Source organism: Oncorhynchus mykiss, chromosome 22, assembly GCF_057628025.1.
Source record: "Oncorhynchus mykiss isolate SJ-2025 chromosome 22, ASM5762802v1, whole genome shotgun sequence".
Lineage (NCBI taxonomy): Eukaryota > Metazoa > Chordata > Actinopteri > Salmoniformes > Salmonidae > Oncorhynchus > Oncorhynchus mykiss.
In genome coordinates, this window is record NC_143043.1 from 13,010,990 (window position 1) to 13,022,974 (window position 11,985).

At 38.3% G+C, this 11,985-nt stretch overlaps 2 protein-coding genes across 8 annotated transcripts in view; one reads left to right on the top strand and one right to left on the bottom strand.

The window, feature by feature from the left end:
* Window positions 1-8,207, top strand: part of gulp1a (GULP PTB domain containing engulfment adaptor 1a) — a 144,983-nt gene extending 136,776 nt beyond the window's left edge. For 6 of the 7 annotated variants that reach the window (XM_090215515.1, XM_090215514.1, XM_090215516.1 and 3 more), the window contains 7 exons: window positions 417-515; window positions 658-795; window positions 1,043-1,159; window positions 1,335-1,421; window positions 3,315-3,456; window positions 3,697-3,791; window positions 7,389-8,207. In XM_090215515.1, coding sequence (XP_090071641.1) covers window positions 417-515; window positions 658-795; window positions 1,043-1,159; window positions 1,335-1,421; window positions 3,315-3,456; window positions 3,697-3,791; window positions 7,389-7,460 — 750 coding nt within the window. In that variant the 3' untranslated portion in view covers window positions 7,461-8,207. Of the gene's footprint in view, window positions 1-416; window positions 516-657; window positions 796-1,042; window positions 1,160-1,334; window positions 1,422-1,568; window positions 1,797-3,314; window positions 3,457-3,696; window positions 3,792-7,388 lie in introns of all 7 variants that reach the window. The other variant, XM_021578901.3, reaches the window with a different exon arrangement.
* Window positions 8,208-9,061: 854 nt separating this feature from the next.
* Window positions 9,062-11,985, bottom strand: part of col5a2a (collagen, type V, alpha 2a) — a 59,896-nt gene continuing 56,972 nt past the window's right edge. The window contains exons 52-53 of the mRNA XM_021578900.3: window positions 11,702-11,944; window positions 9,062-10,720 (exon numbers count right to left, since the gene is read on the bottom strand). Coding sequence (XP_021434575.1) covers window positions 10,574-10,720; window positions 11,702-11,944 — 390 coding nt within the window. The 3' untranslated portion in view covers window positions 9,062-10,573. The remainder of the gene's footprint in view (window positions 10,721-11,701; window positions 11,945-11,985) is intronic.

Sequence of the window (11,985 nt, forward strand, 5' to 3'; positions counted from 1 at the left end):
AATAATCTCAATTGAGAGACCATTCAAGGGGAAACTTATTTTCATGTACTCAGAAAATGAGTGTGAAAAAAAGCTTTGATCGCACAATTTATATTCGTCCAAATTCTAATGAGTATTGCTGTGTTGGAAGAATGCCATTTTCTAATTAACTTTGGATATCCTTTTTCGGTAAATGGGGCTGGTTATCATTATTTTATGATATCATATTGATATCGAGACTTTCACCACTTTCAATAAAAGACTACACTACAGAATGAGCTAGGGCAAGTTGGAGTACCATGACCATCGGACTGTAGCTTTAACAAGTGAATTCTAATGTTTCTACTCTCCCCTCTCCGCAGTTTCAAAGGCATATCAAGAAATCAGAGTAGCTTTAACAAGTGAATTCTAATGTTTCTACTCTCCCCTCTCTGCAGTTTCAAAGGCATATCAAGAAATCAGAGGGACAGAAGACCCCGAAAGTGGAACTGCAAATATCCATTTATGGAGTAAAGATCTTAGATCCCAAGACCAAAGTATGTCCACATGACATTGATACTTTTAATAAGTGCTCCAAGTTTTTTTTTTAATGCATATTATGGAAGCATTCGAGTGAAGGGCTATCAAGGAGGTATTGTTTTCTCAAACCAAAGCATTTGTGTTTCTTTTTATTTTCAGGATGTCCAATATAACTGCCAGTTGCATAGGATATCCTTCTGTGCAGATGACAAGACGGATAAAAGGATATTCACCTTCATCTGTAAAGACTCAGAGTCAAACAAACACCTCTGCTACGTGTTTGACAGTGAGAAATGTGTAAGAAATACTAACTTTGAGAGTTAACAACTTGAGTTCTTGTTCCGCGCTATCTGTAGAGATCCGTCTATATGCGACAATCACTAGTAAATTATAAAGATAATGACCTAAAATTAAGAGTTGTTTCTGGTGAATAATCGATGCAAATGTAGAATTATGTTCAGGACAATTGTTCCTATGCAGTTAGTAATACCGTTTTATAAGAAGTTTTGTACAAAAACTCATGGATGATGCTGTTGTCTTCCAGGCAGAGGAGATAACACTCACTATTGGCCAGGCATTCGACTTGGCCTACAAGAAGTTCCTTGAGTCTGGTGGAAAAGATGTGGAGACACGGAAACAGATAGGAACCTTACAGAAAAGAGTACGATTCAATTGTTGGACAAGTGTGATATGGGAGAGACTGTTCCTTCTTATGGGATAGGGATTGGATATACACTACACCCCCATTCAATAATATTGATGATAACAGATTATATCTGTATTGAAGGTAGGTAGCTATAGAACAATTCCAAAAAAAGCATCCTTCTTTTTCACAGATTCAAGAACTGGAAACTGAAAATTCTGAGCTAAAGAAGCAGCTTTCGGATCTGGAGGAGCAGTTGATGATTGCTCCTGTACCACCAGTAAGAACTGCATGGACATCCCTTCCGGTCTCTAGACTTCCCTAAGTAACCCATAATACCCCAAATAAGATGTTTGTCATGTTCTGTGTGAACTAACTAGCCACTTTCAGTCTTCCACTAAATCTTCTGCATGCAATCTCTTCACAGCTGCTGCACATAAACTCTACTAACGAGGCCTACATGCTCTCAAGGCCCTCCTCGCTCTTCTGGTGTCACAATCTGACGTCCTTCTCGTGTCTTGAGATCTCCTCGGTCACACTCACCCCTATGAGCTCGCCAGAGTCCAACCTCTCGGCAGGGCTACTAACCCCTCCTCCGGCTAAATCCGCTCTCCTTCTAAAGACTGCCGACGGATGCAGCATCCCCCGACCTCGCGTACTGTACAACTACCTTTCTCCTCCTGCCTTTTATTTCATTCTTAATTCACGTTTTGTTTTCTTGATTTTCTTGATTTATTTTCTTGTTAACAATAGTTCACTTTAACTCGTATACACTGAGTGTACAAAACATCAGGAGCACCTGCTCTTTCCATGACATAGACTGACCAGGTGAATCCAGGTGAAATCTATAATCCCTTTTTCATATAATTTGTTAAATCCACTTCAATCTGTGTAGATGAAGGGGAGGAGACAGATTAAAGAAGGATTTTTAAGCCTTGAGACAATAATGAGACATGGATTTTGTATGTGTGCCATTCAGAGGGTGAATGGGCAAGACAAAATATTTAAAGTGCCTTTGAACGGGGTATGGTTGTAGGTGCCAGGCACACCGGTTTGAGTGTGTCGAGAACTGCAACGCTGCTGGGCTTTACACGCTCAACAATTTCCCGTGTGTATCAATAATGGTCCACTATCCAAAAGACATTCAGCCAACTTGACACAACTGTGGGAAGCATTGGAGTCAACATGGGCCAGCATCCCTGTGGAACGCTTTCAACACCTTGTAGAGTCCATGCCCCAATGAATTGAGGCTATTCTGAGGGCAAAGGGGGTGCAACTCAATATTAGGGAGATGTTCCTAATGTTTTGTATGCTCAATGTATAATGTAGAGTAGACATTGCAGGTACATAAAGTATGCTCATTAATATTTCATCAACTTCTAAGTCTTATCTCAATAAGTTAGATTTGACGTCGGACTGTAGTTCTAATATATCTTCATAACTCTGACTTCAGAATATAAAATGAGCTTCAAAACTATTGGGGCAGTCACACATTTTTGTTTTGGCTCTGTACTCCAATACTTTGGATTTGAAATGAGACAATGACTAGAGTTTCAGCTTTAATTTGAAGGTATTTTCATCCATATTGGGTGAACCGTTTAGAAATTACAGGACTTGTTGTACACAGTCCCTCCATTTTAGGAGATACAAATCCACTTATATGTATTAAAGTAATAAAAAGTAGAGTATTTGGTCCTATGTTCACAGCACACAATGATTACATCAATCTTGGGACTCTACACAGGTGTTGGGGACATTTGCTGTTTGTTTTGGTTGTGTTTCAGATTATTTTGTGCCCAATAGAAATGAATGATAAATAATGTATTGTGTCATTTTGGAGTCACTTTTCTTGTAAATAAGAATAGAATATGTTTGTAAACACTTGTACGTTAATGTGGATGCTACCATGATTACGGATAATCCTGAATAAATCGTGAATAATGATGAGTGAGAAAGTTACCGACGCACAAATATCATACACCCCCCCCCCCCCCCCCTCCCCCCCAAAACAAAAAATATAACCTCCCCAAATATTACAAATGTTAAGAGTACAGAGCCAGAACAACAAAACATTTGTCATTGTTCCCACTACTTTTGGAGCTCACTGTAGCTCAGAATAATGCTCATTTCATAAGGGACTAATTGGAATGAACCAATTCCTCTACACTCACAGGCTGGCAGCATCTCCTTGAAACCCCAGACATCCACAGATGTTTTTGACATGGTTCCCTTCTCCGCTGTCACACCCCTGGTGCCAATACCCGCAAGCAACGGCACACCCCCTCCGCCCCCTACAACATCTCCTTCAGACATGAGTGAGTACACTGCTCTGGTTACTTTACAGTTCCAGGATGACAGTGAGATTCCAATTAGAATTCAACCACACACACAATAAGGGATAAAACACCGGTCGTGGTCGTTAGGGAGAAAGTGTTTTGGTTATACTATGAGAACATAAACAATGCCTACTTAATAAATAAGTGTTACCAATGAAAGCCCATTTAAACACTACTACGTTGTGGCATCTCAAACAGTATCTCGTCTCTCCCTTACAGGTAAAGACCTTTTTGGTGCAGCACCTTTCGATCCGTTCACCTGTGGGCAAGCCGACTTCCCCCCGGATATCCAGTCCAAGCTGGACGAGATACAGGTGACTGCATGTCTGTGAATGATCTTAAGCTATTATAAAGGTTTGGAGAGTAGATCTCCACCCTAGTAGCGGGGCCCCTACCCTCTCAAATTGATAAAGTAGGAGAAAAACCCCTTAAAAGATTTGGATGAGTGCTAGAGAGCTCATATTTGTTTGTGCCCATTCAGCATCCCTCTTAAGCCATAGACCATTTTCTTTAAGAATTGACATGTACAGTTGAAGTCGGAAGTTTACATACACTTAAGTTGGAGTCATTAAAACTTGTTTTTCAACCACTCCACACATTTCTTGTTAACAAACTATAGTTTTGGCAAGTCGGTTGGGACATCTACTTTGCGCAGGACACAAGTAATTTGTCCAACAATTGTTTACAGACAGATTATTTCACTTATAATTCACTGCATTACAATTGTAGTGGGTCAAAAGTTCACATACAAGTTGACTGTGCCTTTAAACAGCTTGGACAATTCCAGATAATGATCTCATGGCTTTAGGCTTTAGAAGCTTCTGATAGGCTAATTGACATCATTTGAGTCAATTGGAGGTGTACCTGTGGATGTATTTAAGGGCCAACCTTCAAACTCAGTGCCTCTTTGCTTGACATCATGGGAAAATCAAAAGAAATCAGCCAAGACCTCAGAAAAAAATGTACCACGTTCATCTGTACAAACAATAGTATGCAAGTATAAACACCATGGGACCACGCAGCCGTCATACCGCTCAGGAAGGAGACGCGTTCTGTCTCCTAGAGATGAACGTACTTTGGTGCAAAATGTGCAAATCAATCCCAGAACAACAACAAAGGACCTTGTGAAGATGCTGGAGGAAACAGGTACAAAGGTATCTATATCCACAGTAAAACGAGTCCGATATCGACATAATCTGAAATGCCGCTCAGCAAGGAAGAGCCACTGCTCCAAAACCGCCATAAAAAAGCCAGACTACGGTTTGCAACTACACATGCGGACAAAGATCGTACCTTTTGGAGGGAGGGACTGGTGCACTTCACAAAATAGATGGCATCATGAGGTAGGAAAAGTATGTGGATATATTGAAGCAACATCTGAAGACATCAGTCAGGAAGTTCAAGCTTGGTCGCAAATGGGTCCTCCAAATGGACAATGACTCCAAGCATTCATCCAAAGTTGTGGAAAAATGGCTTAAGGACAGTAAAGTCAAGGTATTGTAGTGGCCATCACAAAGCCCTGACCTCAATCGTATAGAAAATTTGTGGGCAGAACTGAAAAAGCTTGTGGGAGCAAGGAGGCCTACAAACCTGACTTAGTTACACCTGCTCTTTCAGGAGGAATGGGCCAAAATTCACCCAACTTATTGTGGGAAGCTTGTGGAAGGCTACAAAAATGTTTGACCCAAGGTAAACAATTTAAATGCAACCAACTTGCTACCAAATACTAATTGAGTGTATGTAAACTTCTGTCCCACTGGGAATGTGATGAAATAAATAAACATTGAAATCATTCTCTCTACTATTATTCTGACATTTCACATTCTTAAAATAATGTGGTGATCCTATCTGACCTAAGACAGGGAAGTTTTACTAGGATTAAATGTCAGGAATTGTGAAGAACTGAGTTTAAATGTATTTGGCTAAGGTGTATGTAAACTTCCGACTTCAACTGTAAATGCATGGCCAACCGTCAGCATGGTCAACTCCTCCATTATCTCAGCCAATCATGGCTAGCCAGGAAGGATCATGTGTTTCTCCCTATAAAGCTCTTTCTCCTTGGCTAAACTAGGCCCATGATTTAATTGTTTTATTCATATTTACGGATCCCATACAAGTTTGTAATTAAGGCACATGAAAGTTCACTTCTTCAAGTAGGCATTTCTGCAACAACAACAAAACAACCCTACTGTGAAGTAGGTACTAGCGTCATCTGCCCCCGTCGGGCAGGCGTGTTACATTTATCATTTTAATCTAATCCTCATTCACTTCTCTATATTCCTTATGGGATATACTCTAAGTATTTTGTAACATCAGCCATGGGATTTTAGGGCTTGAGTGGAATATCATTCTACATTTTAGCTATTTCAAAGCTATTGTTACAAATGATTAGTTGTCACTGATTGATTACAGATGGGGAAAAAAGAAAGATTTGTTGTCACGTCATCGATGCAAAACAACTGTTAGTAGTTGTGTTAAGGATGCATGAGTAAAAATATTATATTATGTTTCCTTTTATTGAATGGGCATGTTGGGCTTTTCTTTAACACATTCTGTTGCACCACATGAATAGATACTTTTGTTAATTAGTATCATAGTTGGAGCACATCTGTAATTACAAATACAATGTCGGTTTGAACCGCAATGCTCCTGTCTTATTTCAAACTCTTTATTTTAACTGCAATTGCACTTTGGGAACCTAGCATCCAAATGCAAATTGCTATCTGCAAACCTTTACAATAACCTTTCTGCATGATTAACTCGTTGGGAAGTTCATGGGATGCTACTGTACTTCCAGTAGGAGGCAATAGTTTGCTAGCATGCTGCTAAGCATCACTTCTTTCTTCTCCTTCCTGCCTTTTTTCTGTCTTAACGATCTGTTTCCATATATTTTTTGTCCCTTTTGCTGCAGCGTCAGAGATGGTTTGTACCTTTACACTATTTTGACCCATAAGAGCCCTTCTTGTGGCTGCCGGTACTGTGACTGTGACCTTTGTCATCGTGAATGATTGTGTTCAGTTTGACTCTGTTGTATACTCTCTGCATACAGTCCGTCTGTAAAGTACACCCCGCAGGCTTTTTGAAACGTCACCCTTTCATAATGCGTGCACATCTTTTTGTATGGAGTTGAAGTTACATTTGCTCGTAAACAATGTGATTAAATGCATTAACCTTGTTTTAACTTGTATCAAGATGATGCATATGTGTTAAAAGCGGTTGGCTATGGAAGTTTTACTTTTCTCAGTCAGTTCTCTTTTATTTTATCTTTCGTGTCAACAACAAAATATGAATAAGTAACGAATCTGATCTAATACTGCGTTGGGTGTACTTGGCTGCAGCTAGTATTATCTTTGTCCATCATTTTGCAACTGAAAATGTGTGGCAAATGTGAAATTGCTTGTCAAACCGCTTCATCATATTTGTATTCCTTGTTCTCTCTAGAACATTCTAGGGTAACATAGGGTCAGATGTATTCAAAGCCCTGTTGTTATTATTTTATACATACATAGGTCATACAGATTCTTGTGTACTTTCTGGTTTATATATGATGTTTCTACATTTATTTAGAGGGATTTGGACCAAAGCTTCCTCAGAACTTGTCATTTCGCGGACTGCTTCTGAAAAGAACTTGGGCATTCTAGATTTCATATCCCCTAACCATTAGTCTGTAGACTTTGGATGCATGCTATTTTGGATCAAACAAAAATAAAAACTTGGGGCCAGTATGACTCTAATGTACAGTGTCTTGGTTATACAGCTCCCCAAGACTCTGCATTGTCTCTCAAGTTTGCTGACTTTAAGAAACGTTGTTATTGACTATCGACTACCTCCGTTTGTTATCTTTCCTCCTTTAGAGCAGGTTGACATGGGATAGATTCTTTCTAACAGCCATTCTCCCCCTTGTTTTACAGGAGGGGTTCAAAATGGGACTAACTCTAGAGGGCACTGTCTTTTCTCCTGACCCACTAGACAGTCGCTGCTGATGCCAAGTAGACATGTTGCTTTTACATACTGTTAAATCATTTATATTAAAAGTGCCAAAATTGGGTCTAAAATTCAAGATGTCAATGTTCTTCTCATCTTGAGGTTTATATGTATTTGCATTTGAATTTGGTTTTAGAATAATCAAAGGTATATTCAAATCTGATATAGAAAGCACTATTTTTGTAAGAACTCACATGGGAAGGATTGGTTTTGAGACCTCTTGCTTGTACAGGCAATGATGGGTGTAAATAGTATGTGCAATGGTACACTCTTTGGCCGAATTTTCTTATGTGTAGAATCAGTTTTATTGAACATACACCACTTAGAACGACGCTGTTAGCACATTCTTATTTGTCTGTCGGACATGACTTGCTGATCATCGAGTCACAAGACACGTAAATGTGGTCAGTCTTGTATTAACACTCATATACCAAACTCTCAGCTTGCCCTTCATTTGACATATCTTCTATGTTATTTTTACTCATACGTATCTTTAGTTAACTGTAATTCATTTATTCTGCTAGTTTTGTCCGGACATCGGATTTAATAGTTTTATTGTCTTGTTAAACATTTAGGTATGTATTGTCGTTTATTTACTTTCTTATGATATATGTCAGTATCCTCTTGCACCAGAAAGCACTTTTGGAAAACCTCTGTCCATATACAGTACTATATACTTGTTATTTTACTTTGTATGCAATATGACTTTGCTGTTACAGTTATTAAAGAAAACATTACGGCATCAATTATCAACACTCAATCATTTTTTTTGTGTTATACAATGATTAAACGTGTCTTTTTTTTGTAATTTTAAAATGTCATGCATTTAAAAATGTATATATTTGATATGTGAAAGTCTGCGGGATTAAGTGTGTTGGGTAACACTTTACATTCAATTTGTTACATAGTATCTTTGTAATGATATTACTAAAGTGCTATGTAACGACATATTACAATGTCACTAGTGTAATTACAGCATTACTACAGAGGTATAAATAAAGGTTAAATAAAATAAAAAAGTATAAGTAAAGTGCAAATGAATGTAAAATGTTGGGCATTCTGAATATGTACTGGGGGTATTCAAGCATGGATATCTACTGATGGATAGGCATCAAGAGGAAACAAGCCTATTTGTTTTCTTGCTAGGTGGCATCACACTGACAGTAAGTAAGACTGTTTTTGAGTCGCTAGTATCCATTTAGGACATTCTTTCCTTCACTCTCGGCAGCCTCTCAGTCACACAGTTGCCTCTGCAGGTAGTCTTATTAATTATGTATAAAGTATGTCATACTGTATTATGCCAGCTTGATATGAAGCTTCTGTACCCCATCAAGTGCCAAGAGCTTGGGGTGAAGAGAGTTGCTGAAGCATGAAAGACAAAGGATAGTTTAACTTTTTGAACACTTCCATTGGTCCTAACTTGTAAGCTTTGCCCTTTTGTGTGCTTACTGAAAAAAATGAATTATATAGGTATAAACTGTTATAGTTGTAAGCGTTAAAGGTGAGCCGCGGAAGATATTGTTCCAGCTTCCAGCAACATTCAATACTAAAGAATGACTTAGAAACAAATAAACTTTGAAATGAAAACAAGCAGAACAAAATAATTTCATTATTTATTTCAGTGGATGAAACTGACTTGATTCCAGGATAGAATATCTTATTGATCTGCCTCGGAGATGGACCTATCAGCCACCAGAATATTTACAGTTTTGAAATATTTAATAAATACTATCACTATGGTAAGTTACCTCAAACAAAGAAATCAGAATGTTGATTAAGGGGAAAAAAATGCAACTAAAAGAGACATGAAGCAACAAGACAATGGACATCATACATTTAAAATTACAAAGCTAAAAATATGTTCAATCCACGTGTACTCTACCTTCAGCAATATTTAATTTATCTCTGTGCAAACAAATTACTTAGTTAATGCAGTAAGGCACAGCTTTACCTAAAAAAAAGTAGAACCGTAGCTAATTCATGTGACAAGAAAAGAGGTTTGGGGATGGACAAGCTTTTTGTTTAATTTGTTGCACAGCAAAAATACATGAAGCAAATAGGCTTTTCATCTTATTGAATGTCTCAAAAGCTGCTATAAAATAAAACTACGAGGAAGTGGCTTAAAGGACAACATGCAGAAAAATCATTACGCACTTGTAGTGTTAAAACGATCATGAATTTAAAATATAACACACTCAGTTTTAAAATGACCAAAAATTCATTTAAAAAAAAAAAAGAAAGGAAATTCTTCTTTCACAATCACCGCACTTTTCAGGAGAAACCGATTCCACCTCTCCATCTTTATTTTTAGCCGCAAACCCTATCCTGTACCGTAGCTGGGAGAGGAGCACATGGTCAACACTTACAGACAGCACCAAACCTGTGGCATCCCAGTTTGTGGCGACGAGGTAGCTAACACTGAGGAATCAACTGTCTGGTTCAATCTTTAATTTGTATTCAATGGAGTCAGTACAGAATTGATAACTTGGATGCAGACATCAGTTGTATTAAACTCTTTCTGTTCTGGAAAGAAAAAACAACGTGTGCCAATGAAAGCATTTAGCTGAATTCATTTCCTCAATAGCACCATAAATGTTCATTGGACATTGAAAACACTTTACATGTTTTTTTGTACTAATTATGTAACACAAGAGGTTAGGAAATCTAAGAGGTGGAATTAACCATTGTAGTTATATCCTTACAGAATGAAGCTCTCATCTTATGAACAGCAGTTAACGACTACATTTTTGGTAAAGCATTCATATTTGTCTAGGACTTTTGGCAGCTTTTTGTCTTCGTTCCATAAAACCTAATATTGTATCAATGCACTGGATCTTTGTACCTTGGCATGAACTAAAGGTAATTACAGATGAAACATGCTCATACTATATTTCTCAAGTGCAAGCAAAGTTTCTAAATGTTGCTTGCTTGCTCTTTATTTCTCCCAAACATTCATCTAACGTAAGGTTGGAAAGGTTGGAAAGGCACAATAAATATCTTGCTACGGGGCGAGAATAGTCCACCAGTACTTGTATGTACATGGCTGATCGTGTCAGCTGTCAGTTCAAGAGTCTCTGGATTCTCTTCCATGCATCCCTGTTGTTGTTGGCTTTTATAGGAAGCAAACCGGCCCAATATCGATACCAAACTCCTGATTCGAACCACCGATGTCCACAGGGGCCATATCCATGATTGGTAGTCTGGCTGTTTTCTGTGTCCTGTACTCAAACACTGTCTTGCCCCATTTACCATTGGATTGCTTTAAAGAGAAAGAAATTACAAAGGTTCATTTTAAGATCTCAGGAAGTCACTGTTTCCAGTGAGGACCCACCCTTACCAAACAAATATGAACAAATCACGTGAAAAAAACTTGGTTTTCAGACTACCACAGATGTGTGAAGTTTCACACGTATGTTTTTTCCCTCATGTGGAAACTCCCCCGCATATGAATCATTTTTTAGACTACGCTATAGATGCAAGGACTGACCATCCATCAAATCTAAATGATAGTTTTAACCGTGTTTTTAGGCTATACAGGGATTGTTTACGTTTACTTTGCCAAATCATTCCCCTGGCCCGCATTTAGCTTTTATAGATGTGGTCACCCTAATTCCAACAGTGGAATCATTGCTACTGCAGCATGTTAACACCATCTTTTCACATGTGAGGAGAATAACATTATTTCAACTCCACATGTGAATCTGTAATTCCACATGTTAAAGTGCGATTTTTAGATGTGGAGTTTTTTTACATCTTACAACTGCAAAAAAAAGTACTACATGTGAAAAACAATCGCGTGGAAGATTTTCACATGTGAAAGTGTGATTTGCACATGTTTTTTAACATGTGAAAATGCAGTTACACATGTGAAAGTGAGATTTTCATGTGAATGATTTTCACATGTACTACTGCATATCCGATTTCCACGTGAAAGTTTTTAACATGTGAAACTGCAAATTTCACATGTAAAACTGCAATTTACGTGTGAGGTGAAAGCACGTTATTCTCTTCACATATGAACAGGTCGTGTTAACATGTGAACTCTAATTTTAATACATGTGAAAATATGGTTTCGCATGCAAAATTTAAGCTCAACATGTGAAAGCAGCCATTTCACATGTGGAAATACAATTTCACATGTGAAACTGCAAATTTGACGTTTTTTTTTTTGTAAGTAAAGATTGAAATGTTTCAGGAACCAAACTTAAACTGCCACAAAACACCCATAGAAAATACTCACTCCACAACTGTCCTCCACCACGGTGTATCTGAAGCGGTTGTTTCCCTCTGCCTTGAGCTCCAGGTCATTCGACCCCTTGAGGATGACTGCTTTCTTTAGGTTCCCAGTCGCCTCATCCTTGTAGCCCACTGTGTTCTTGCAGTGGTAGGTGATGGTCTGAGAAGCCTCTTTGGAGAGCAGACGGATGAATGTCATCTGGACGGTGACCGAGTTGGCAGGTTGATCTTTGTTACCATAGGTGAACTGCAAAAACACAAAAAGAGAAAACAAAAAACAGCGGCAAA